Source organism: Brachypodium distachyon, chromosome 1 (assembly GCF_000005505.3).
Source record: "Brachypodium distachyon strain Bd21 chromosome 1, Brachypodium_distachyon_v3.0, whole genome shotgun sequence".
In the NCBI taxonomy this organism is placed as follows: domain Eukaryota; kingdom Viridiplantae; phylum Streptophyta; class Magnoliopsida; order Poales; family Poaceae; genus Brachypodium; species Brachypodium distachyon.
Genome location: NC_016131.3, coordinates 5,170,932 through 5,197,550, shown reverse-complemented (window position 1 = coordinate 5,197,550; position 26,619 = coordinate 5,170,932). Strand labels below are relative to the sequence as shown.

At 44.5% G+C, this 26,619-nt stretch overlaps 4 protein-coding genes and 1 non-coding gene across 8 annotated transcripts; 1 reads left to right on the top strand and 4 right to left on the bottom strand.

The window, feature by feature from the left end:
* Nucleotides 1–49: 49 nt before the first annotated feature.
* Nucleotides 50–5,800, bottom strand: LOC100839346. Of its 4 annotated transcripts, XM_024455556.1 has the most exons (13): nucleotides 4,568–5,619; nucleotides 4,121–4,465; nucleotides 3,850–3,975; nucleotides 3,673–3,742; nucleotides 3,475–3,558; nucleotides 2,926–3,042; nucleotides 2,401–2,850; nucleotides 1,722–2,128; nucleotides 1,531–1,630; nucleotides 1,376–1,435; nucleotides 1,184–1,270; nucleotides 933–1,070; nucleotides 50–594 (listed from the first exon to the last, which is right to left on the bottom strand). In XM_024455556.1, exons 3-13 carry the CDS (start codon nucleotides 3,942–3,944, stop codon nucleotides 274–276), a joined length of 1,929 nt encoding a protein of 642 aa, XP_024311324.1. In that variant the 5' UTR covers nucleotides 3,945–3,975; nucleotides 4,121–4,465; nucleotides 4,568–5,619; the 3' UTR covers nucleotides 50–273. The 4 variants fall into 4 exon arrangements, with proteins under 4 accessions (XP_024311324.1, XP_024311321.1, XP_014752391.1 ...); XM_024455553.1 differs by lacking the exons at nucleotides 4,121–4,465; nucleotides 4,568–5,619 and adding an exon at nucleotides 5,666–5,800; XM_014896905.2 differs by having other exon boundaries at nucleotides 4,106–5,619.
* Nucleotides 5,801–10,883: 5,083 nt separating this feature from the next.
* Nucleotides 10,884–14,467, bottom strand: LOC100839040. Its single transcript, XM_003559340.3, has 6 exons — nucleotides 14,032–14,467; nucleotides 13,266–13,468; nucleotides 12,901–13,077; nucleotides 12,663–12,818; nucleotides 12,157–12,433; nucleotides 10,884–11,487 (listed from the first exon to the last, which is right to left on the bottom strand). Exons 1-6 carry the CDS (start codon nucleotides 14,360–14,362, stop codon nucleotides 11,249–11,251), a joined length of 1,383 nt encoding a protein of 460 aa, XP_003559388.1. The 5' UTR covers nucleotides 14,363–14,467; the 3' UTR covers nucleotides 10,884–11,248.
* A 248-nt stretch (nucleotides 14,468–14,715) lies between these two features.
* Nucleotides 14,716–17,631, bottom strand: LOC100832075 (30S ribosomal protein S9, chloroplastic). Its single transcript, XM_003558778.4, has 2 exons — nucleotides 17,152–17,631; nucleotides 14,716–15,291 (listed from the first exon to the last, which is right to left on the bottom strand). Exons 1-2 carry the CDS (start codon nucleotides 17,536–17,538, stop codon nucleotides 15,004–15,006), a joined length of 675 nt encoding a protein of 224 aa, XP_003558826.1. The 5' UTR covers nucleotides 17,539–17,631; the 3' UTR covers nucleotides 14,716–15,003.
* Nucleotides 17,632–18,708: 1,077 nt separating this feature from the next.
* TRNAE-UUC lies at nucleotides 18,709–18,782 on the bottom strand. Its single transcript has one exon. It is a non-coding gene; the product is annotated as a tRNA-Glu (tRNA).
* A 3,884-nt stretch (nucleotides 18,783–22,666) lies between these two features.
* On the top strand, nucleotides 22,667–26,498 carry LOC100827927 (BTB/POZ domain-containing protein At3g50780). The gene is made up of 3 exons (XM_003558765.4): nucleotides 22,667–23,236; nucleotides 23,752–24,449; nucleotides 25,122–26,498. The coding sequence occupies exons 2-3, from the start codon at nucleotides 23,823–23,825 to the stop codon at nucleotides 26,067–26,069; spliced, it is 1,575 nt and encodes a 524-aa protein (XP_003558813.1). The 5' UTR covers nucleotides 22,667–23,236; nucleotides 23,752–23,822; the 3' UTR covers nucleotides 26,070–26,498.
* Nucleotides 26,499–26,619: the final 121 nt, after the last annotated feature.

Sequence of the window (26,619 nt, the reverse complement as noted above, 5' to 3'; positions counted from 1 at the left end):
TCTTGCATCTCGTCAAAAGATTTACAGCCGCTAAGGATTCCAGAGCGCGTGGCAAAACGTTAACAGGTCTCTTTTCTCATTTTTCTTCCCCTATTTCCTCTTCATCTACAAAAGATTTACAGCGCCAAAATACACACTGCATGCGCCATCTACTAGTTTACTACTCACACACTAAGCCTACAGAAATCATTGAATCTGAAACATCTTCGACCCCCCAAACCTAAGCCTATCACACATGAACACTATACTTGATCACTAGGGCCGTGTACACGGTCAGTTCAGGTGAGGAAACGCGAGGTCCCGAGCTAGCAGATACCGGAAGTTCAGGTTGTAGGGCACCCACTCTATGATCTTGCTCGACCTGCCCCCCTGCTGCTGGCACTTGTGCATCGCCATCCTCAGGCTCTCCGGGAGGTACCGCTGGACCATGTCGACGAGGCCCTGTGACGAGAGCTTCACGTCCTTCGCGTATGCCTCGACGAGCTTCGGCAGCAGTATCTTCTGTTCCCTCCAGACGCCGACCGTTGCCCGGATGAACTCTTCCTTGGCGGCCTCCAGCTGATGGAACAGCCTCTTTGGAGTGTACACCCTCACCTGCAGAAAAGGAGAGAAACGGTGCTTGTAAAGGGGCTTGATTTGGCTGGCACCACGGGTAATTATGTTTGCAGTACTTTGACAAAAGATTCCTAACGTGATGAATGATTGCTAACAAGATTCCTAATCAACAAAAGGTTTTCGTTTCATAATCATGTTTTGACAATGTGTCAGGCTATGATTTTTCTCAGGACACGTGCGCCTTTTCATACCAAATTTGTGCATGCATAAAGACTAGCCAAGAATCACGTGAGTATGGCATGGAAAAAGGAAGCATTTGCTACGTTATAGGTGATTGAGGTACAATGACAGCAATTTGTGCACGCATAATAGCTTACCGCGGGATCAGAATGGCTGCCCGAGCAAAGCGCAAAGCGTAAAAGAGGTTCTGTTTGTGCAACGGCAAAGGCTTGCCACTCATGCCCTACTTTGCTCACTCTGCTTTTGATCCTTGGGTAAAGCAAAGTCCGTAGCCACTGCATTAAAAGGATCAACAGGTGGAATTAGCATGCTTGTGATGTACTAGTAATCAGTACAGTAGAAACATTACACCTTTAACTGGTTTTTGACATTATCATGTTTCCTATACCTGTCCGGGACAATGTGTGTTGCATCCAAGAACCAAGTTCTGGATCACGGCTACATTGATGTTGCGTCCAGCAATTTTGCAGGCAGCCTGTGGAGAACATCGTGTCAGGGAAAGCAGAAATTTCGTCTGGGTAAGTACATCTTATTGCAGCAACATTGCATTGATTCTGCAGCAGAAACGTATCCTCTTTACCTTAACAAGCAGTGATGACTTCTTCAGATTGTTCTGTGGGACGCCATACCTGAGATAAGCCTGTGGAAGTAGTACAAATAGATCTCATTAATAAAAAGTAGACAAGATGGCAAGAACTAGCAGTAAACTGCCAAGGCCAAGGACAGAAGCACTACATGCATCATCAACGCGTTGTGTATGTTAACCCAGAATGCAATCTTCTCCTCGTTTGTCATTCTTTTGAGATCAACCGTTTCCAACCGGTACAAAATCAACCTGAAATATGAATTTTAGAAGTGTGTGTAAGTTACATTGAATTGATGAGCAAAAAAAAAATCACTGAGTAATAATGACGAGTAAATCTCACTTGTAAGTCTGGAGCAGATCCTCCACTTCTTTTAGCCTCCGACTATCACGGCAAATCGCTGGAACCTCAACCATTGTATTGTATGGTCCACTGAACTCCTTCAACCCCTCGACATGGAACGGATTTATCAACCGGGAGTCTAGTGTTGTTTCTCGCTTGTAACTGGGGCTCCACATGTCCCCCAGGAACTGTGGAGAAATTGCACTGGTTGAGGAGAATGACGATGTCGGAGAAGACGAGGAGCCATGGTGAACCAATGGCGGATCTGCAAGTTTGCAATATACCCCTGCCATGCATCTCACCATCTCCTCGGAAAGGTTATTCGGAGTTTCAGGGATGTGATCAGCTACATTAGTGCCTAGATATTCTGCTAAGCTTATCACCCCTGCTGCAGTAGCATCTCCTTCCTGCACAAAGAAATTCATAAAATGAATTTTATTTCTAGAATACAAAAAATAAAAGTTATAATCTTATACATCTTCAGAAAGAAGCTACTAAAATCACTGAATTCATATGTCTTATTTGTAAATCTCATAAGCACACTGCAACATCTTATTCTCCAAACTGGAACAAGTTATATTTGAAACATTATATTGACTTCGTGTAACAGCATACCATGGACCAAGTTATCATGTCCTAGGAATAGCACAACTGCCAATTTTGTAGTGCAGATTATTACCTCCAAAAATGAGAAAGGTTGAGAGTGGCACGAGCGAAGAGCCCTCGCGAGACTCTCCTCAGCTGGTGATATCCTAGATGAACAGATTCCACGGTACGACAACGCAGACTGACAGCGGAGCACGTCAGAATCATTTGGTCTACCGGAGCAAGAGGATGTAGAGCAATCTGTCAATGGATCATTCCACTTCTTATGGGACGGTGGCGGTGGGTAGCTAGACCGGAGCATTGAATCCCCTCTACTCTTACAAGAAGCCTTCGCATCGGGTGTTTCCCGGAGCTGCCCGGACCTCGAGCTCACCGACAGCTTCGGTGCTCCACGGCGATCAGGGGGAGAAAATGCAGGTGCTTGCTGCTCAAACGCTTGCCGGTACAGAGTGAGGAGATACTGCTCCATATTCTTGACCTCTAGCTCTAGTGTGGCAATCTCCCTTATCAGTTCGTTTGCAGCCTGTAGAATCAAAGTAAACTAATGAGCATTGCAGGAAAGAGAAAATTCACACCAGTTCTGGGGCCAAGGAATCACATTTGGCATTGGATTCTCATGTGACAGGTTGACCGGGACAGCGTTTGGCCCCAAAGCTTTCTCCAGGGCGCCACGCACACCCTGCTGGTCCTTGAGGTGCTTTTCTAGTTGTAGAATCTGCATCAGGTAAACCCCTGAGTTTACTACACTACAAGAATTCCGCAGCAAAGGTAGCAACTACAAGCAAGCTTAGTAAGAAACTGCACAACAGAACATCTTCAATTAAGTTCAGAGAAACAAACAGTATGCTCTGGAATATCTCAGTTCCCAGTGATTTTTTTTTACCATTTTATACTCGTAAAACAAAACTGGGCCTAGAAGGTAGAACTCCCAGAAGAAGAAAAACTAGATGGATTAACAATGTCTACTTCCCAAATAAAAAAACGGTGCCTTGTAGCAAAGCATGAAGATGACAAGGAACTGCAACTCCTCTAAAAAAACAAGGAACTGTAACCTCCCATCCCATTATTCCATAGTGGAAAATTAGAAGTAGTCAAAGGCGAGATGTCAAGAAATCCTTGAAAAGTAGCATTATTTTATAGTGATTACCTCTTTTCTCAAGGAACTTTGTGCTCCTCTCCCAGGCTGCACTTCCTTACTGAAATCGCTCTTTACCTTAGCCTTTACACCATCCTGTAAAACAAATTAGAACACAGAATTGGTCAAAACTACAGAAACTGCGAAAAGGATCTTGCACTTGCTGCACAATACAATGTCGAAGTTGCAAAATAGGAGGACAGAACTTACTTGCTTAGGACGAACGCATGTTTTGTCTGCAGCGTACAAGGCATCTTTACCATATGTATTCTCAAGATCACTGCCATTTCAGAAACCATAGGAGGAAACAAAAACTCAGCATGAGTGTTCTTCACGACGCAACCGAAGAAATTTGCACAAGCAATATTTCGCCTCTAGGGCACCAACCTCTTAGAACGCTTGTGCCTTTCTGAAGAATTGAAAGACTTAATTGCCTTAGCAAAGGCTCTGTGGCCCTTCTTCTCAAGGGCCTCCACCTCCATTTCTTGGCACCCCTTGAAAACCTCCCAAGGACTGGAAGCAAACAGAAACCAAACCACTCTTATAAGCAACAAAACATGAAGCATAAGTTTTAAAAAAAAAACATGAAGCATAGGAGAACTCAAAGACACAGGAGACAAGAAAGAAGAGAAGGAATACGAACAAAACAAAAACTAACAGAGTTTGGTTGGGCGGTCAGAGCTCAGAACTCAGAAGCAGGAAGAGAAGAAACCCAACAAGCAACGTGCTCCAGATGATCCGAGAATGCAGAATGGCTTCTTGTGAAGAAACACTAAGCTCCAACAAACCCTACACTGTGCTCAGCAACCAGTGTATCATCTTATATCTACCACCAGTCCACCACCTCCCTTGCACTCCTCACTCCTCAGGTCAACAGCTAAACAGTCATTTTAGAGAGGGGAAAACAAGGCCTCTCTTTCTCTCTCTAACTGCTCTGCAGAAACCAACCCCCGCACTGGGTTTTTATACAGCTGCACACCCACCACCAATCACACTAGTGTGCCTGCAAAAAGGCCGTTGACTGTGACCACTCGTGAAAATGCCACACACAGCTTTTCCCCTGGTTCCTTGTTGCCATGGATAAGTAGTAGATTAGACACTGTACCTTTTCGCTCAGGTCAGGAAATTTTTATTCCTCCCGGCTTCTCTTGTTCTTGCTGCTTGCAAAACTAGGAAAAGGGAAACTTTTAAACCAGCCAGCTCGATTATTTGTGTCTTAGGCTTTCTAAACCAACCTGGATATGGTAAACAGTGTTGGGTCCTGAGACATCACACATGTGCAAGTATAGCATTTAGGCATTAGACTAATAGGAGGCTGCTGCCACCACATGCCAATAGAGCCAAACCTTCTTACTGCTCTGACAAAACATTAGCTTTATAAATTAATTAGTACACTGTTGGGCGAACTTAAGTGACGGATTTTTGCATCACAAACAGTGAGAAGCAACTGATGAGGATACCAAACGATAAAAGATAAGCCAAAACGCGACAGTGTGCACTGCATGCATTGGGGTTTTGTATGTGCTTAAGCTTGGAAGGTGGTGCAGGTACTGGTGGTGGACGGTGTGCCTTTGGATTTCTAAATGGAACAGGTAGGTTTCTAGATGTGCTGACATAGCTCTTCAAATCTTCGTAACATGCATATATAATCTTCATTTTCCCTGCAACTGATTTTCTATGACTGTGACAAGGCAGCAAATGGTATGAGAACAGGAGGGTTGCTGTCTCAATTGTAAAAGGCGACACAAAAATATTGGTTTGTTTGACAATGGGAGTTAAGTAGCTTAACAACCTCCATGCTAGAGAATGTGACATTTTCTCTTTCTGGATTCTTACATTAAATTTGAGAAAGAAATGAGAACTCGATGGATTCCATGGGCAATTCTAAAGCACACACCTAAAAGTATAAAGGAAGATACTCCATATATAAAGCACCCTAAAGTGGGAAAAAGAAAAGAGACAACATGGTATCTGCCATTTGGGTTCCAAAACAAGCCCCATCTTGACGCAAACCAGACACCAGCACTGGTAGTAGCACTACACACCACAGCACAAAATGATTCGAGGCTAAAGATAATGGTACTAGAGCCCTACGCCAAGACAACAAACAGTCATTAAAGACAAGGCCACATTTGTCCAAAGAATGATTAAGCCTTCTTTAGGGGCACAAACCCTAAAAGAATGGAAGGGGAGTGGGGGATGCCTCATCTCAAAAGGATCGAAAGCAGAGACGGAAAGGGCAAAGGAGGAGAGCCCCCCTCCTGTTGGGCGCTTCCCCTTGTTGGCTCTCCCCCGTTGTAGCTAGGGCTCTAATAAAACGGCCGGCTAGAACTAAACCAACCCATCTTTACATCTCAAAAGGCGGCGGCCGGGGGAGCACTTGTCCTCTGCTCCGGGGGAGCTTCTCGGTTTGTCACGGGAATAAGCTCGATTCCGGGTGGCGGCGAGTGGCGTGCTGGGTGGGCTCGGCGGCCGGCCGGGCGCATGGGATCTGGGAGGCGTGGCCAGGGTAGGACAGGCAGGTGTAGCCGTGCAAGGAAAAGTGGCCGGGGGAAAGGCGAAAGGCTGGAGCTTTTGGGGATCCTCTGTGCAATGCTGCGTATGGACTGTCGGCAATCTTACGAGGGCAGTGTTCGTTTGTTTTTCTGGGAAGGGATTATTTTGGTGCTGCTGCAGAATAATGTCAAAGCTAAAATTTTGTAATGCAAAGGCTGGGTCAAATATAAAATCTGCTAAAAGAGGTGAGGTTTTGTTGGTGACCAATGCTGGGCAAAAAATGTTTAAGGCCACCGCTGTTTGGTTCGCTATCAAGGACCAGTTTGACCGTTCTTTTTTAAGTACTACGAGAATGCATGATGTATTAACGTGCAGGAGTTGTTGTAACAATCGTTCAGCACAAACATATCAATGTAGTGAGCAACATGGCCAACCAAAGTCAGCACCCAAACAACTGAGTCTACCAAACTCGGCCAACTCATGATCACGAGCTACCATATATATTACACTTTTAATTTCCTGTATTTTTTCCACATAAACATCTTGCATGATTCGGATGATATGGCATGTACTACCTTTTATTCCTGCGGTTCACACTCATACGCATCAGCCACATGGGAGACGGGATCAAGAAGAAAGCAACATCTTATTGACCGTGGTCACTTATTCACATGTCACAAACAAACAAGAGAATTAGGTTTGAAGAACACAGCACCTTCCTATCGTGATCCCAGGTCACAGGCGAACCTTCTTATTATGAGATAAGATTTCTAAACTTCGAAGTCGGGGCTTATGAAAATTAAAACCACCTTGTTCTGAAACAAGCTCTTTCCATCTAAAAAATGGAACTCAAATTCAGTTTGGGAAAGGTGTCTGGGTGAGAGATGCGCCACTCCTTGCATAATTAATATGCATGTGTTTCTAATTTTGCAAAAAAACGACAACATGATACCACATGTCATGAACATTGATCCCCTAAATTTCTCCCGAACACAAATATGGTCGCGCAAAATTTGTTCGACTTACAAAACATTGCACCATGGGTGATGGGTAACCAAAATGCATTTAATCGTGATCAGTGACATATTCAGATGGAACCACCGCCGATGTGAGGCTTTCTTAGTGAAATATTTGTATGTGAAGCCAGTACGGCAAGACGTGTCATTTGTCTCTATCAACCGGCGGTTTTGTAAACTAAAAGTTCTCACCAAGGAAGATCTACTTAATATTCATCCATTTTTAAGGAAAAGTGCCATATCTTTACACTTATAAAGATCTGAGTTGGTGGTCGCGAGTTCACTCCAACAATAGTACTCTTTAATGGCTACGGACTCATCTAATTGCCACTCATTTTATACGTATCATGATTTTTTGACTATTCTTGATTGGTTTTGATGACTTTCAAAATTAAAAAAAATTAAAAATAATATTTTGAGATAATTCTTATTTATCAAAAATTTAAATAAATATGAGCCACAGCCACAGATCCTTAATTTCGTAGCAAAGCACGAACATTTAGCCAGTATCATATATATACTCAATGCTCTCTAAATTCATTGATCTGCTTGATCCATATATACCTTAGGCTAGAATCCTTCTTAGCTTTGTACCCTTTATACCACCATCATTATCGATCCATAGTTGAATATGGTAGTCTTTTACATTTTCTCTTTTACTATTGGTATGTAACTTGGATTGTTATTTATTTTCACATGGGGACGTGAATATGTATTGAAAATTTGTAAAATTGGAGATATTATGAAAAACAAAACATGAGGATTCTACTAGGTGAAACTCAACAGTTTGAATGCAATAGGAGCCGAAGATTGACTTCTAGGATTACATCTATCTATGAATAGAGATATAACTTGATTGAGCAATCGAATTGTTGTATGAGCTCTATTTTTTAATCAACAATTTTGCATGAATCATTTTTCCAATATTTTTCTATGGGAATTACGGTGGCCAAATCCATCCTAAAGAAACTTTATTTCAGGGGTTACAAAAGGAGGAGGGAGGGGGCGGGACTTTTGTTTTCACTCCTTTTCATATTGCATCGTATGAAAGAGTTTGGCTTCTCCAGTTTTTCCTGCAAACCAAATAAGCCCAAATTTAACAACGTAGCAGTGAACGCACTACCCTGTGGCATAATTTCAAAATCATTTTGGGAAGTGTATAAATTGCAGAGAGAAACTATGATGTAGATCATGCTGCGATTGATTCATGGTGCAATGCAGATTGAAACCCGGGTTGCACTCCTCATGGTGCAGACTCTAATATTAAACCCAACCGTGTTAGTGAGAACTCTGGCCAACAGAGCAATGACCGATTCTGATCCTAAAAAATTCAGAGATGTACTCAACATAATACTCTCAGTGGTACTGTTACAGCCACATCTGTGGTGCACATATGTGATAGGTTCCTCTTCTTGCCAATATGCCAGCAATGCATCTCCCTGATGAAATTGTACGGGCTCATGTCTGGACAAAATCGGCATTGTTCTTCGTCACTGCCATTATGGAAGACGTCTAGCTTCTGGTCGCTGAGCCTCGCAGCGAGAGGAGTACCACGCCCCCCTCCTCCTCTTGTGCTGGCGAATGGCGTTGCCTCTGCCATCTTTTTGCCAAGCCACCACATGGCTTGTCCAAGTCAATCGATGATTGGCCATTTGCTCCCCCGCAGCACATGATTAATAATTCACACACGCGCAATGCACCAAAACCCCCAAGCAAACATTCATGTTACTGTTCCTTGTAGTACTCCTACCACACTTAGCTACAAGCCAGTGAATAATTCATTAATTGATGGTACTGACTGTCCTGCATAATGTCCTAGGCATAACTAGTTGTGAAAAGAAAATCCTTTGTTTTCCAGCCAGATATACAAGGAGGGAGTATTTATAGGTCGGCAGACACATATGCTCGCAGGCTCGCGATGGATGGGGCTTGCTTGGGATCTTGATTCCCACTGTCAAATGTCACATGGATTAGACAATACTAGTTGTATGCTTAATGAAACAGTAGTACTACTGTGTATAGTATTTGCCTTTGTACGCACATTGATTTGCTTTTTGCTTTGGGTTGCCTTGCGTTGCATGGATCTTCTTGAGATGCGGAAAGATGCATGTTTGTGCAGCGCAGAGAGGAGAGAGACAGACAGCGTCCGGTTCTTTTCAATCAAATCCATGTGTCAATTTTTTAGTCTCGGCAACTCCAAGGTCTGCCCCTGCTAGCTGCTGTGCTGTTCCTCGGCCTCCGTGCCATGCCGCTCTTGCATTCTTTATTGCAAGGTCAAAAAGAGAGTCGAATCCGATGGTCTTTTGCGCGCCAAAGTCCACGATGGATGCCCGTATATACGGTGGTGCTCCTGATCAAACCACCACGTTAAATCTGTTTCTGAACTTCTGCATATCAGGTTACTTTCATAAGGAGGGATGTTTTGTGTTATCCAAAATACCTGTGCGTTTGCAGTGCACGGCAGAGGTTTCAAGAAAGAAAGAAAAATGTCAGGAACCAAGATCCTACTGCTACGCAGAAATAACCTTTGAAAACTGGAAACCCATCACAATTACCAACACACAAACGTCGCATGCTTAAAGTTGGCCAAAGCACCAGGGGAAAACGCTGCCATTAACCAGTGACCAGACCACTACCTACCGGCTACAAGCAGCGAGCCGAGAGAGTGAGCAAACGCAGAAAAACATCTCGCACGCACCGGCCGGGAATCCTGGTGGGTCGCGCGTAAAAGCGCAAGGGGTCAGTGCTACGTGCGCCTGATACTACTCTAAATCTTTAATTTTACGCGGGGGCAGGGAAAGCTAGGGCGAGAGACTGTGTGTGTGAACTTCACACCACACGCTGTGTCAAGTGTTAAGGCACAGGAGGAAGCGACGACGGGGGAAACCAAAAGAGAAAGGCTACGGAAGAAAAGCCAAGAGGAAGCGAAAGGGTGAAACCGTGAAAGTATAAAGATACTCCTACTCCTTATTAACGCTGCTGCACGTACACAACTGGTAAAGAAACCGGCCAAAAAAAGGGTGGCGAAAGACTGAAGAAAAGGAGCAAAGCTGCAAAAAGGAACGTGCAACGAGAGGGTGGCGTGGGAGAACCCCGAGTTTCCAGCCATCTTTTCGCCGGAAAACGGGCATCGTGTAGTTCGCGTTCGCGTACAACGTACGGGTGCGTGGGGGCGCTCGGACTTTGGATTCGGGCGCTTTTGGAACCTAATTACGTAGTGGAACTTGATACTGCTGCGTTGACACTTGAACTTGACACACGGTATGGTATGGAAGAACTTTCGAAAGCAGTCGATACTACTAGGCTATTCCAGTACTAAGCAAAATCTACTGTTTATGTCCCCGAACCGAAAGAGGTACCATTGGCAAGATCAACGGTAGTCGATACTGCCAGGCTATTCCAACTCAAGACGCAACGTGTGTTTCTACCATAACAAGGGCGTGTTTCTGCTCCGCGGCAGTCTCATTGCTGACACCTCTCATTCCCAGCGGAGCGGACTCTGTCTCGCTCGAAAAGCTAGCTCCTCATGTCTGTAAAAATGTTTGGCTCTGGTCCTCCTGGGAAAACAAGACAAGCCGGACTCGCTACTTAACTTTGCTTCAGGGCTCCAGAGGCATTCATTTCGTTTAACACTTCCCATGGTCGCCTCACCTACCGGACCTTTGCTACGGCTTCAGGGTTTGTTTCAGGAGGCAGAGGGTTTATTGCGTCCTCTGAGCAGAGGACGAAAGAAGACACGCACGCCCGGGAAGCACAGCGAACGGTACTGCCCCCGCACTTTCGCAACGTATACTTGCTTAAATGACCCAGGACTGCTGAGTAGGTAGGTACGCGCAAATAACTGCGAGAGAATGCATGGTGGCAGGTACCTGGAGTTTGGACGTTTCGAAAGCAGAGATTTCACATGACTGTCATCTGAAGCAGTTTAGTTCCTTGTAGGAATCAAGCAGTGACAGAAGAAGAGTATAATGCAAGTGCCGCTGTGCCCGAATTAAGGCATCGACTTGGCACGTACAGTAGAATTCTTCGTTTCTTTACAAAGAAGAATGGCATGCTACATTTGCCTTCAGTAACATTGCGAAGCCATTCTCTTCTCTGTAACACTGCACTGCACTACTGTTACTAGCTAAGGACCCTGAACAACTGATCTTTTCGCTACGTCAGTACATCTACACGAGAAATGAACCGTATTCAAGTTACGCACCACTGAAATTCCATCCCAGACAACACCCAACCAAAGGGGCAGATCCAGATTCAAATTCAGACTCAGAAGCTCATCTCCGCTCCTTGGCAAGAGGCTTCACCTTGCGCCTGTGGCCAAGGCTGTTAACGAGATCCTTCCGGGCGCACACTGGAAACAGGTGGACGCCGGGGAGCCTTAAACGCCTCAAGACGTATGGGAAGCTTAGCTGATCCCGGGATGTGAACCTAACCACCTCGTTGAACCAGAGGCACATGAAGAGGTTAGTCAGAGGGGCATGATCCCGCACAATAACTGAAGCTTCTGCGAGAGCTGTAAAAGGCACACAGAAAAAAAAGAAGCATTGAGTCACTTATTATCGGTTCAGAAGGACCACTGGCAAGGTCTCAAGAACATGTATGATCTGAAGCGTAACATTGTGTTATTTTGTGGGGGTGCTTCTAGTTCTACATAGCCCACATGTGGGGGAAGGAACGGGCGATGAAATGGTGTCCCCTGTATCACTGGTTGAGGTGCAGAAAGCCAGAAAAGGGAGAGTAGCTTTTATGCTAAACGCATGCAACTGACCAACTTTATAGCTCATGCCTTTTGCACAACTACAGCCAAGCAGTAACACCAAGTATGATTATCGAAGGTACATGATATTCTTTTTATTCATTCCAGTACGTCTGAGGCCCAGCACCCTAATGTCCTAGCCTGCTCTGTAAATATATCATGGTTCTTTGTACTTGCTTAAGCTCATACTCCTGTTTTCTCTTATGAAGTGATCAAGTGAATGAATGGCAACCCATCTATTGTAGGCAGTAGCGAGAGCACATACGGGAACATGATGGATGGCATAACATAATAGACAGGCACAAGTAATAGATGACCAGATGAAAACATAACATCAGTGCCAACCATTTTCAAGGTAAACTATGCAAGGCATGATAAGAATATCAGAAGCAAACAATAGTAGGCAACTCAAGATTACAAGCTAACCTTTCTTCCCATTGAATCGTTTGTCATCTGGAATGCCATCTCGTCGATACTGATCCAATTGTATTTTAACTTCTTCTGGAGTTGCTTTGTGTTTCTTAACAATTGCTTTACCCTCATCATACAAGCTACTCCTAGCTCCATGTTCTGATAATGCTACAGAAGAGTTTGAACGCCACAGGAGGGCTTCAAGGACTCCTAGTGGATCTCTACGGAACTGAGATTTTGAATCCACCCAGATTGAGTATCTTGCCATAGGGAAAAGGCGATGACTTATCAGCTGAAGAGAACAAATCACCAAATAGAAGTCAGTTTATGACAAAAAGGATTCATCTTACACATACACCACATGCAGTGATCATATAAATGTGGATATTTGTAAAAATAAGCCCCCAAGCCGTTATCTTGTCCATAGAATACTAAAGTTGAATGTTTGAAACGGAATATTGATGCTTGCACTAAAAAAGAGCTGCCACTGAGACAATCAAGGCAGAGTTTTCAGATGATACCTTGGGAATTTTCCCGTTCAACCGTTGATCCATGAAAGGAAGATCTCTCACAAGAATGATCCGCCAATGGCCAATCATGAGATTTTCACCAATCTTGTTTCCCTCCTCCTGTTGAGCTAAGCGAGTGACTTCATCCCAGAATGCAACATAGCATACCTAGAAAACAATGACAGGCATCAGTGAAAATACCGGACAGAAGCTCAAGACATCAACAACCAACACAAGAGAAATAATAAACCTTTCTAACAGACACATCTGTCATCCCTATGGGCTGGTGAAGATCATCCCCTCCACCAAATGCACAAGTGGCTACGACAACTCTACAAGACCTCATGTAATCTTTATCCACATCAGAAATCCTGAATCCTCCATTTTCACTGTAGAAGCCGCAGTGCACCGTTGTAGTTTCCTTCGGCTGTAACATTAGGAGCAGGAAAAATGAGGATAGAAGCTACTTTCTGAATAGCTGCCACATGAGAATCAGTAGAAATAATATGGTATTGTTACCCACATACTAAACAAGAACATGCATACTTCATAGATCAACTACAATTTCTTACAAAATTTTCAAGAACTTCATGAAATACAAAGCTGAAACAAAACCTTGAAACTTTCTTCTCTTTCAGTAAGAGTCTGATACCCCGTGAATGAATTAAATCGTGAATTCGTCATATGGGATGAAATGTTATCTTCAAGATGGGGCAGACTGGACCTGTACACAACTTTCTTGACTGGCAGATTTTGTTCAGGGGTTTCAGGAAGTTCCAGATTTTGAAGCATCTCATGATCAAGCATCTTCAGGCATGCTGTCAATATAACAAAACACTGAATTCATGAGCAAAGGAAAACGTCCTAGTGAGCACACTGATATTTGATTTTACAAAATGATCACGTTAGTACATCAGAATAAGCAACAGAATATGTTGTACAGTTGTAATAAGGTTGAATGATTTCATCAAGTGTTCAATGCCCAATTCCTGAAACAAGTGTTGTACTAAATCAGAAGCCCATTTTGATTAACCTTACCATACAGACAAAAATTTATGGCCAACTCACATTATTTGCCCCCACCCCACCCCCAAAAGAAAATCCTCTAAATATGTAATCAACAGATCAGATCCCATCATGCAAAGAGAAGGAATAAATATGATTGCCTAACTATTTGTAGGATTAGAAAACTGCACCACAACTAAGGGGGTCACCGGGTCAGGACATCACCTGAATACATGATGATACTACAGACTGAACAGCACAATATAATATAGCCAATAGACCACCGAATTTAAGTCTACCAAATACATCACTAAACTAAGACAAAGTTTAATCCAGGCCAATTTAGGGTTCAAACGACCATGGGGCGCGAGCTTACACTTCCTGGCGCCATCGGCTGCTCGGGCGTCGCGGTCGACGCGGCTGAGGTTGCTGGCCAGCGGTGGGGGCAGCGAGGAGGAGGAGGAGGAGGTGGTGGAAGGTGAATAGTATGGGTAGAGGCGGTAGTACTCATAGGTGAAGAGGAAGACGGCGAGGGAGGCTAGCAGGAGCGGACCGCCCAACCGCGCGGCGCGGCGGAGGAAGCGGCGGCGACCGGAGATGGGTTGTCGGTTGCGCTTGCGGCGGACGCGGACGCGCACCTTGCCCGAGGCCTCGTCGTCGTCGGAGACGGAGATGGAGATACCGTGGATAAGCGACGACGACGACATGGACGGACGGAGACGCAGCTGGGGACGACGACGAGAGGGTTCGGCTCCGGTGGCTGGGGTTAGCCGGTTGGGCCGCACATGTCGGAAATCGTAATGGGCTTGGTTTGGTTCGGTTCGGCTCGGCCGGTGTTTAACTGTTTCTACGGACCGGTCGCTTTGCTGACTTTGCACTTCGGCTGCCAGTCTGTTTCTCTGTTGCCAGTTAGCCAACGCCAGCAGAATTGCTTCACCAGTCTGTTTTTATTCGCTCAAAAAAAAAACAGTCTGTTTTTATGGAAGAACTATTCTGAAAGCAAAGGGGACAAAAAATGGTTTTCATTTCACCATTCGATCTCTATCGAATCAACAAAATATCACCCTGAAAAATTACCACGAAAATATATGTACCAGTTCTGGCTTTTGCAGTGAACATTACACGCACTCACTCAATCTGAAGGTGGACTTCGAGCTTGAGCAACCACGTCAAATTTGGACAGTGATTATAAGAGAACTGTCTTCTGTAACCTCAAGAAAATTGCTTTCAGAAAACGAATATTACAAATCTGTGGCGTCCAGCACAGAACAACAACAGAAGAGGGATTTTTTCACGTGGGGAAAGATGGCACAGAACATGAGATTCTAACAACAATGAAGTATCCTCCTCAACGCTTGGAGAACTGGGGACGCTTGCGCGCCTTCTTGAGACCAGCCTTCTTCCTTTCGACAATACGGGTATCTCTTGTCAGCAAGCCTTCTGACCTCAGAGGAACTCGGTTGGCGGGGCTGATCTTCAGCAGCGCACGCGCCACACCCAGGCAGATAGCCTGGGCCTGGCCTGAGAGACCACCCCCCTGAACTTTCACAAAGACATCGTAGTTGTTCTCAAACCCTAGAGTTGCAAGGGGGACCTTGCAATACTCCATCCACATTGGATTTCCTTGCAAATACTCCTGCACATATCGAGCTTATAAATACAATGCAAAAATTTATGATCTTTGTGATTTTGCACATGCACCTTCAGGTACACTGAAGCTGTGCCTCTGTTCATGCTTAGCTGAAGCAGATGCGGCAGACTAGAGGTAGTCAAGCGATTTCAGTAGTCATCTACTCATTTAGCATTGAGGCAGCTGAAACCAACTACTGCTAGTGTTTAACCTTATATGTTAACGAAGTTTGCACCATAATTTAGATCATTCATTTAAGTAGTTGAACTAATGTACACCACAGAGAAGTTCTTTCATGAAATTTGATTGCTGAACTCGTGATCATAATGTGGTCCTCGAGCATAGGTTACATATGATGTTTCATGTTTGGAGATTCAGTAATCCTGAGCACATCGTGCTTATAAGTACAGAGCAAAATCTATGATGTTGGGAGTGTCTATTTCTCAGTCGCCTAAGAAATACTCCCTCCGTTCCCAAATACTTGTCGTGGTTTTAGTGCAATCGTGGTTTTAGTGCAAATTTGCACTAAAACCACGACAAGTATTTAGGAACGGAGGGAGTAGTTATTTCTCAGTCGACAATAGTAGCCATCCAATGAAGATTTTCTTATTCATCGGACCTACATTAATCTTACACGAATCTCAATGATTGAATCCAAAGGTTGTTATCATCGACTAAGAAATAGTTATTTCTCGGTCGCCTAAGAAATAGCAAAACCGTTTTTTGAAGGGCAATGTGCAGGCTTGACTATTAAAAGTAAATGCGACAGACTAGAGAGAGTCAAGCAGTTTCAGTAGTCATCTACTCATTTAGCATTGGGGCAACTGAAACCAACTACCGTCTACTGCTAGTGTTTAACCTATATGTTAATGAAGCCAACACAATAATTTAGATCATTCATCCAAGTAGTTGCAATGCACAGTTGTACACCACAGAGAAAGAAGTTATTCCATGAAATTTGCCTGCTGATCCAGTGAATCTAGAACTAAACCTCAAGCATCCGCTGCAAGAAACCAAATTCAACTTCTGCTACCAAACTGCAGGCTGTTCAAACTCTTTCCATCTAAACTCCTAAAGCATACATTGTTGGTCATGACAACAGTGTTAAGCAAATGGAACCAATCAAGTGGATATACAGAAAATCTTATAAGAAGATCCAAGTAGCATGTTATTAGGCATCCTAACTGCGTGAAATTAAACCCTCCTTTCACTAGTTAAGCATACATTTGCCACTTCTTCTCGATCTTGCAACCACCAGTTCTGTTAATTTACTCACCTAGTTAAGAATTCCTATCACTTTTCCCCCCTGATTAAACATCTCAAAAGAAGCTTCCTCCTTACGAGATGTCTTACACCAAACATCCAGGCACGCACCAACTACAGAAGAGTACTTCTTATGGACATGCATTACCGTAAATTCAAATACACTAGAAGGAATGGCTTAACCTGACAGTTTTGACAAATTAGAATTGATGTCTATTTAGAAGAATTCAGTTAGTATCTAATCAACTACTCCCTCCGATTCAATAATAAGTGTCCCTGATTTAGTACAACTTGTGTCGCAGGGACCGAGGGAGTAGAATCTCCAATCATGAAACATCATATGCAACCTATGCTCAAGTACTCGACTAGCTGTGAACATGACTAGGGCCGATTAATTTACTGCTACATTAACAGTCGGCAGACATGCTTACTAACAAGCATAGGAAACAAGCATCTTCAACAAAATCCCCTTCCAACGTTTCTACGGATAGCAAACTCTAGGGCCATGCGCCACATTGCCACATCAGCATTGGGGGCACAAAATGCTGCAACGGTGTTGAAATCAGGACGCGCATTTATTAAATCGAGGCAGGAGATGAGCACCTTGGCGTCGCGGAAGTTGATGAACACCTTGCCGGTGCCTTCCTGGAGCACGACGCGAGCGGATGCCGTCTTGCGGCGGCCCGTGGCGGTGATCCGCTGCGCGGCGAATCCCCCGGGCAGCCGCTGCTTCACGTACTTGCGCAGCGCGAATCCGGAGAGCGCATCCTCCTCCGCCTCCGCCTCGACCGCCAGCACCTCGTCCACGGCCGGCGCCTCCGCCTCGACCGGCTCGGCGGCGTCGGCCGCGGAGGCGGAGAGGGCGAGGCGAGCGGCGCGGTGCGGGGACGGGAGGAGGCGGAGTAGGAGAGGGGGCGGGTGGGGAGCGGAGGTGGAGGGGAGGGAGAGGTGGGAGAAAGCGGAGGCGAGGGAGGAGACGGAGAGCGCCATGGCTGGCTGCTTCGGTGGCTGATGGGCGTGCGTGCGTGCGGGGTGGATAGGCCGCGGCCAAGGGGAGATAAGCTTTCGCTCTGCAAGTGCAAAGGATGGCTGCATTGCTTGACAGCCGGTTGAGTTCATCGAGGCTTGTTCCAACGGCACGTCTCCAGCGGTAGATCGGAGATCAACGCTCGACATTAACTCTGGTCCTACCAGCCTGCAACAAAAAATTGCGATGGTCCTAACGTTTTTGGTTTTTGGGTGAGGTGAGATCTTCTTTTTTCTTCGGGAAATCCAATGAGCAAAGGAGGCCGATCCCGAGAAGAGAACAAGTTAGTAACTGGTGAACTAAGACGGCAGTGGCCGAACTCCGACAAGATGATGTATGCGATACTAGAGAGGAGATCATGAAATTGGACGCTTAATGACGGCACCCGAGGGCTTAGGGGTGGCCTAACATTGACGCGTGAATGGCTGCATGAACAATTTTTTGTTTTGTTCAACAGGTTGACAGCAGAATGAGGAAGCAAAGAGAAAGAGAATGGGCACGAGATGACGAGGGAGGAGACGAGAAAAATGAACATAGTTGGCGGCATTTATTTTGTAAGGAAATGAGAAAAACGATGCACCTAATTGGGTCTTCTTATGGCAGTTTTCTTAGGCAGAGACAAGATTCTACATTGTTTTGTCTTTTGAATCCATTCTGATTTCAAAACTCATTTTATATTCAACAATTAACTAAGAATCCTATCGAAATGATCGGGTTTTAAGTTACAGGCTGGAAATTTTGACTCAACGCGTTGGATTTCTATATAAGTGTGGGATTTGAATTAAAGGAAGGGAAAGTTTGAGCCATTGTTGTATAAATGGATCGCTGATCAAAGCGTGCTGCTAATCTCCACACGCGCACATTTTGAATGCAGACTCCACCCGAATGCTCGAAAATGGTTTGGCAGATGAATTTCCACCGAAGTGGTAGGTACGGCCGGGTTTGTCTACGGTAATGTCATTTCGTTTCGGAATTTGAGTTTTTCTTTCCTCGAAGGATCGGGCCCAGTTAGTGAACGAGTGGAAAACATTTAGGCCCGCTTTGACCGTGCATTGAGTATTTGAGTAGGCCTCACGCTGCGGCCCGTGTACCTCGGCTCAAAAGCGTGTTAAGGCCTAAAACAAACCACTGAATTCCATTGCCGGGATTTGAACCCGGGTCGTCTGGGTGAAAGCCAGATATCCTAACCGGACTAGACGACAATGGATTTGTGTTAAAGTTACTGAATAATTGTTACTTCTTCCAAAAACAACGAACCTAACAACAACTCCGACTATGAGGCTTGTGTTCACAATTGGATGCGACTATGTTTCAGACTTCTTATTTTTTTAAATAAACGGTTTAAATTTCAATTGACACCTACAGAAAAAGGCGTACAGTACTAGAATAAAAAAGCGAGCCGCGGCCCGGCACGGCGGCGTCCGCGTGCGTTGTTTGCTCGCGTGTTTTACGTGTCATCACGGTGGATCAGTGGCAGGCAGCCAGAGTCGGCGTGCCGCCGACGCCGAGCACGCACGAGGCGCACAGCGAAATCGCTCGCGGCATGCGCACGCCACGCGACATGTACATGGATCCAGCCATCCAGGCCGCCCGTGCTGTCTCTCCCGTTCCACTGAAACAAAGCAAAGCAAAGGCGCACAGTACATCTCGCGGATTCTAATTCCGAGTTAAGACATGCAAACCTTTGCGACGTGGCTCCAAACGAAAGCAGAATATCTTGGATTGTATGCATGATAAAATATGGAGTTATTAATGCCCAGTTGGAGTATTGGGACTGCGGGACAACCTGATCTTTTGGATTTTTTGGTGTCTCTGGCACTTCTTCCTTGCCAGTGTCTTGTGCCACTTCTACTTCGTACTGTGAATCCGTGATTTCGTTTCCACTGTTCTCAGGGCAGATTCAAGCCCTGACATCCAATCGTCATGCTAGTTTGGAGGAGTACGAAGCAAGAAAGAGTGGTCTGGATTGCACTACAGGCACGATCCCAAGCCCTATGCCCCTAGGGCAATGATAGAAGTTACAAGGGAGAACGTGTCGTGCCGGTGACTTATTTTGAACCAACATGCCGACATGCTCGAGGGTTTGTTCACATGGTATCCATCCACACGGGTTTACACTTTAACATCTATTATATACTAAAATCTATATAAGGAGTACGGAGGAGGCACCACGTTAATCCGCGTCACTTTTATTATTTTAGCCGTTGGATCTAAAATCCGAGGGATCTAAGTTAAGCTTCGGTACGTACTTTTTTTACGGTAAAAAAAGTGCACGGCCGCCCGTCCAGGCGTGGGCGCGCGTTTTGCGGGCGCAGCTGGCCGTTCACGCGATGTCTAGCTGAAAAATCGCACGTGCGGTTGCATGCTAACCCAGAAAAGTCAGCCCTTGAATGCATGCACGCTCACTGAGAGAAGTCAGTTCGGTACATCCTGAAAAGCTTGCGTTAATATTACAGCTTGAGTTTTTTTGACAGCATATCAGAGCTGGAATTTATATGCCTTAAAAAGAAAAACTGAGGGAGTACTGTCTTGGCCAATATTTTTTTGCTAAAGCGGAACCGGAACCAAATCGTATGTTCGTCAGGGACCGAATCCCACGTACGTTAGCTTTTGGCTTAAGTACAAATCAGCAGATCAGTTATGATTTTTTTTTCAAGCTGCAACTAACTAACAAGCAATGTTTTTTAAAGCTTTATTTAATTTAATTAACGAATGAAACAACAAGAATAACAAGAGTGATTCTAGGTAAACCTAAATTACATTAAAAAAAAAACTTTGAAGACAACGCCATACGCATCTTGATATTCTGCAAATATCTGGTAACAAAACATCAGAAGACCAAACCTGCATAAACTCTGCTGCCATTTTAGGTTTTACTGAGACACATAAGCCGCCCACCCCAACGGTTGAGAACTTGAGATCATTGAACGCGCGGTGTCCGAGACACATCTCTCACAAGAAAGGTTGGCAGACCGTTGAAACACCGCCAAACCGATGAGGAAGAAGACCAAAATCACGAGCCGTGAGATACATAAACTTCATGAAGTAGACCATGATAGCCACACCAGAATGATGATGGAGTTGAGACACATTTAATCCGTGAATCGCCATTTCCATCGTCAAGAGCGCCGTCGCGAAGGACACATGAAATCTTATAAAGAAGGTACTAATATAATGGCCAGACGTTGATCCGTGGTCTACCTCACATCCAAACGCCCAATTGGCTATAGGAGACAAGGGAAACCAATGAAGATGGGAACCTGGTCCAGATTTAATAAGGATGACAATTTGATTTGATTGATGTGAACATCACCTCATGATATATTTGATTTAATTGATGGGCTAGAATTAAACATCGCATAGGGCCATTACAAATTGATAAACAAGTGCAAGATAGTTGCCGGACATGATTTGCAATTGGAGCTATATGCTCACGTGAATCACGTCTGACATGATTTTGAAGATATTTTTTCTACAACCATTTTTGATAAATAGGTTTCTGAAAAATAAAATTACCAAATCAATAACAATTTATGTTTTCAAGATGCTTTTTTTTTAACGATGGGACCATGATTTGTGCCAGGGAAACATTCTGCTCAATCGATAAAAGGAGACATTTTGCTTGAGCGCTAAAAGCATATTTTCTTGACACTAACATAAACAAAATTTCACAGTAGCGAAAACAATGTTTTGGTGTAATAGATAAAGAATCATCGAGACAAATTCATTTTTTTGTTTGAGAAAGGCAAATCCTCATATATTAAAACAACGAGCTCTTACGATGATATATATTCAATTAAACAAAAATAAAATTGCACAACTCCTTGAGGGAAAATGACTTTGGACTTCCAAACTACGTTGGAGCTAGGACAATGTTTTTGACGTAGCAACCGGAAATAAAATGAGCTAGAAGACGCCTGCGATATTGATCTGAGAAGCAGACCGTCATCCCAAAGGCGACGACGAGGTCTGGATGATCTCATGATCATCATAGATTCGACCAAACCGATCTGTTGAGACGTAACCTTACTAGCCTCGGGGTGAAGCCCAAGTTTGCCCAACTTCGCCGATTAAAAAAAGTACAAACAAGAAGTGTATCTGTAAAACACGAAGACATGGAACCGAATAGACTATTACAGAAGAGTCGCCGCCGACGAGATCATCACCGATGAGGTGGATCATTAGTTGAGAAAACCTTAATCTTAAACCACGTACGCGGCACCCCCATAACGTCGTAGCCGAGGAACCAAACCTAACTCTAATAAACCTAACTACCACCCTTCAACGCAGGTGAGAATCCAACCCCTCCTGGCAAACAGCCATAGCGGCAAACGGGGGAGGAGCGTACCTTCGCAACGCCCGCGGGAAGCAGTGGAGCGGAAATGCTCTTTTGGAACAGAAGCGACTAGGGTTTCAGGAGATAAATACCTTTTTATTTTGACGAGCTACGAAAACCTTAGGCAAGATGTCATGTCAACGATATATGTTGAAGAGTTCACCGAAATGCATGAAGGCTATATTGACTTCACACATGACAAACACCTATCATTCATTAGTGTTTTTAAAATAATATAACAAAATATATATATACAGTAAAAACGTAAAATGTTATAAAGACGTTTTCGCGCAATTGTATAAATTTCCAAGAAAAAAGAAGAAGAAGAAGGTGTGCACGCAGCTGCAGATGGAAACGTCCATGGCGATGAAAAGGCATTTCAGGGCCAAAGGCCAAGATAGATTAACCCTCCAGAGGCGTCGAGGTTAGTGGTGAAAACAAAGCAAATGCAGGACCCAAGAACACTAGTAAGACGTCAAGGAGAGAAGTCAGTCAGACAAGAGGCCGCACCAGAGTCCAGACTCAGCCTGTCTGTGGCCCCCCCACACTGCCCAGTCGCTCTGTGAGAACAGAAACTCCTCGCAAGAACCGACGCGGACCGGACAGAGGGGGTACTACCAAAAGACAGTAGAATCTCGTGCCAAGTTTAGGCTACTGTAGAGTGACTGAGTGAGGTATCTGATGCGAATGGAAAGCAGAACTACTTCTTTGAGAAGCGGGTAGTCCGGTACAGCCGCGAGGAAAGAGCGGAGAGAAAGGAAACAAGAGGAGAGGACGACGGAGAGGAACGAAGAAAAAGCCGGAAGAAATCCAGAGACTGGCTGGCATGATGGCCAGTGTGTCATCGTAGTAGACGGTTAAAGGGAGGACACCCGCTCAAGTCCGGTAAAGCCAAAGCCCAAAAGAAGCTGCTGCTGCTGCTTTGTGCTCTCTCCCTTCCACTGCTTTTCGCTGCCTCTTTGGCTCTTTGCCATCCATCTTTTCTCAACCTTCGGCTTTGGGGGAAAGAAATGATGCGAGGTTCCTGTCATGCCCGCCTAGATAGATAATGCTGCACCTGCTCATCTTTTCCTTTTGAAATCTTTCGTGTTGGCTGCGGTTGAGCTGTGGTGGGGGACGGAGGTGGGTGTCCGTGTTCCTCCTGGTGATTTGCTCGGTGCGACGGTGCAGCTCTCGAAGGCGATTCCGCTCTGGTTTTGCCTGAGGGCGGATGGGTTCTAGCCTTCTAGGGGATTGCTGATTTGGTCAGCTTGCTGCGAGATTGGGGGCCTTTGCGCGTGGTCGGAACTCGTAACGGACGAGTGAGGGAGGATTGTGCTGGAGAGGTATGTCTACCTTATTGATTCTCTTCCTTTTCTCTATGCGTTAACCTGGAATTGTTCTCCTGGAGTTGTTAACTAGGAATACCATTGGTGGATTTGGTTGCGTTTTGTTCTTGATTTGGTGACTTTGTGGGGATGATTTATGATGGCCGTTCCAATTTTGCTGAATATTGGGCATCCATGCATTCAGGGCCAGGTGGAAATGTTGAGGGCTAGTAATCTGGTTATTCATGTTTGGTTCCATGATTGGTTTGATTTTGAAATTTCGGAGTGTTTGCTTGGTACTGTTCAAATTATTGTCTGGTTTTGACAGTTGGGTCTGAAATTTCTACTACTTTTGAAGAAATAGAAATAAGTTGGTGAGAATTAGGAATTAAGAATTTAGGACAGTCATTCACTGCTCATAGAGAAGATACTTTGAACTGTCATATTATTACCTTGTTTGCTTGCAGAACGGAACATTCACACTGTTGGGTGCAACTTCAGTTCATCAATTTAACTTGTGCATTACTTCTTAGGTACACGAACTAGTGCTGGTTTTTGTAGCTACCATCAGAGAATTCACAGGTCATAAGCAGCTCACGGTGACATGGCTGAATTCAAGGTTGGAAGCCTAGATGCTCGAGCGACGAAACTCAGAAATGTCCCAATTGCTGTTACTCCAGAAGGGTTCTGGTGCTGCCCATCTCAGACTGTGCTCCAGAAGACAATGAAGAATCAAAGCCAGCAGGCAAAGCCTAAAGTGGGTGCATCCCCTCCTGCATCAAAGGCCTCCTCGGTCCAGAGGGTGCCGACTATCTCATCGGAGAGAAGAAATCATTCAACTTCAACAAGGTCTAGAACCAATTCAGACGAACAAAGATGCTTGTCGGCAGACAATGTCACCTCCAATCCACCAAAGGTAGTGAGCGACAGATCACAGAAGCAACACAAGATATCTGTTGGTTTTGGTCAGATTGAGATGAGTGACTTGAGAGTTGTGTTGCATGGCAAGGATGGGGTTGCTGTCAAGATGAGTGTTCACAAGAACATCCTTGCTGAAAATAGCACCCTCTTTGCTGATAAGCTATCAAGCCAATCTCCAATGTCTAGTATAGAGGTGTCTGATTGTGAGGATGTGGAGATTTATGTGGAGACTGTTGGATTGATGTACTGTAGTGATGTCAGGCAGAGGTTGATCAAACAAAGTGTGCCATGCGTTCTTCGAATCTTGAAGGTCTGCTCTAGTTCAATTTTGTATGTCTTTTTTTCAGTAAAAATAATTATAGAGAGGGTAAAATAAGATAAGGGTAGAATGATTGAATTTAGTGCAATATTTGCTTTAGTACAAGAACCTTTGCTTCCATCACTGCATTTTTTTTTTAATATCTAGAAGCTTCTCCTGCGTACAATCTACTTAAACCAAAGTTAATATTAGCTTGGTATGTCTACCTAAGAATTTTTTATTTTTTTGGCCTTACAACAGCATAATTATTTCTTCAAATAGTCAGCTGCATAATCATGAACTACCACTAGTAGCAAACTAATCATTCCTCCATGTTCAACTGACAAAGAAACATTGTTTAAGCATAACGAGTACTATATGCATGTCTGTTTCAAGCTGTTACATCAAACGGATATTGCTTTCTATATATAGTAGAATGTGTCATTTAACCAATACAAGTCACCGAAGAGGGCATAGCCCATAACCGATAATACACCTTGCATGTACCAGCTGGTGGGGGATTGAAACAATCATACCAATCAGGCCCATGATACCATGGACCTTGGACATGCCTTACTAATATGGTACCTCAATCAGGAAGATGGACCAATCCTGAAACTAAAGAACAAATTCACTTAAGTTCTGCTATTCTCTGTCTAACTTAGCTTTTATGCTCCTCTACAGGTAGCAGAATTACTAGGTTTCCGAGCATGTGTCCTGTCATGCTTGGATTACTTGGAAGCGGTCCCTTGGGCTGGGGAAGAAGAGGATAATGTGGTCTCATCTGTTCGGCATCTTCAGAGTGAGAATTATGGTGTTACCCCAGTATTGAAGAGGGTATGTTCTGACCTAACCACCAGCCCACCAAATGACACATTTGCGCTTATCATAGAATTAGTTTTGAAAAGCAGTGATGATAGAGGGAGACGCGAGATGAAGTCCTTGGTGCTCAAGCTTCTCAAGGAGAACAGCAGCTGTGCCAGTAGTTCTGCTGACTTATGTGTTGAAACTCTCTATGCATCTTGTCGGAACTGTCTGGAGTCCTTGTTGACCTTGTTTAGACAAGCATCTGACAATGATTTTTCTGAGAAATCTTTGGAACTTACAGAACCAGTTTTTAGGAAAATTGCTTTAGAAGCGGATAATCTCCTATGGTTAACTGAGATTTTAGCAGACAGGAACTCTGCAGACGAATTCGCAGTCATGTGGTCCAACCAATGTGAGCTGGCCGGCCTTCACTCCAACTTACCAACCAAGTCGCGACATCTTGTCAGCTGCGTCACAACACGGCTCTTTGTGGCAATAGGGAAAGGCGAGATGCTCCCTTCAAAGGACACACGGAAACTCCTCTTGGATGTCTGGTTGCAGCCTCTCATGGATGACTACAACTGGTTGCAGCATGGTTGTCGGTCATTTGACCGGAAAGTCGCCGAGGAAGGGATCGGGTCGACTATCTTGACGCTCCCGCTGGAGGATCAGCAGGCAATACTGCTCTCGTGGCTCGGGAGCTTCTTGAAGGTTGGAAACAGCTGCCCCAATCTGCAGAAGGCCTTTGAGGTGTGGTGGAGGAGGACTTTCGTGCGTCCTTACGTCGAACAGAAAAGGAACCAATTGCAATTGGGTCAGAGTTGAGACCTCAAGTGGTTGGTTGCACAAGACGATCGTTGTGTTTTCTTACATAGAATATCGCGAAGTAATAGTGGTAATGTCTTATATTGTAGCTTGTTCCCCAGGAAGAGAAAACAGAGTGGGGATTTAGATTAGTACCTTTGACTACCGAGGCTTGAAAATGTGCATTTTGTGTGCTTGCGATGCTTCACAGATATGTGAAGCTATCTGAATTCTGGGTACAGAATTTCTTGTCTGATTTGCTACTTATCATGAGACATCAGTTTGTTGCACTGTGTTCATTAGAGCATCATGCAGTAGTAGTATTGTAAATATTCTACTAAGATGTCTTGTATGAAGTTTGGGAGAGAGTGTTTGAATCTTGCTCAGACTGTCTCCTATTCTACTGAGATGCAATGTATGAATGCACAATGCATTGTGCAGTAGTTAGCACAGACTGTCTCCTATTCATGAGATGTACTGTATGATTTGGAGTAGTTAGCAGCTTCCTATTATGTCAGTATCATTAACTCCAGCCCTCCAAATCACAAAGAAGAGAAGACGTCCAGACCTC

Coding starts and splice junctions, on each gene's coding strand:
- LOC100839346 (XM_024455553.1), bottom strand. Junction 2,851..2,925: donor ATGAGAATCCAATGCCAAAT/GTGATTCCTTGG, acceptor TTGATTCTACAG/GCTGCAAACGAACTGATAAG. Junction 1,631..1,721: donor GATCTGCTCCAGACTTACAA/GTGAGATTTACT, acceptor TTCATATTTCAG/GTTGATTTTGTACCGGTTGG.
- LOC100839040 (XM_003559340.3), bottom strand. CDS start 14,362: ATGTCGTCGTCGTCGCTTATCCACGGTATCTCCATCTCCGTCTCCGAC. Junction 13,469..14,031: donor AGCCGATGGCGCCAGGAAGT/GTAAGCTCGCGC, acceptor TTATATTGACAG/CATGCCTGAAGATGCTTGAT. Junction 11,488..12,156: donor ACGATTCAATGGGAAGAAAG/GTTAGCTTGTAA, acceptor TGCCTTTTACAG/CTCTCGCAGAAGCTTCAGTT.
- LOC100832075 (XM_003558778.4), bottom strand. CDS start 17,538: ATGGCGCTCTCCGTCTCCTCCCTCGCCTCCGCTTTCTCCCACCTCTCC. Junction 15,292..17,151: donor TCAACTTCCGCGACGCCAAG/GTGCTCATCTCC, acceptor CGATATGTGCAG/GAGTATTTGCAAGGAAATCC.
- LOC100827927 (XM_003558765.4), top strand. CDS start 23,823: ATGGCTGAATTCAAGGTTGGAAGCCTAGATGCTCGAGCGACGAAACTC. Junction 24,450..25,121: donor GCGTTCTTCGAATCTTGAAG/GTCTGCTCTAGT, acceptor GCTCCTCTACAG/GTAGCAGAATTACTAGGTTT.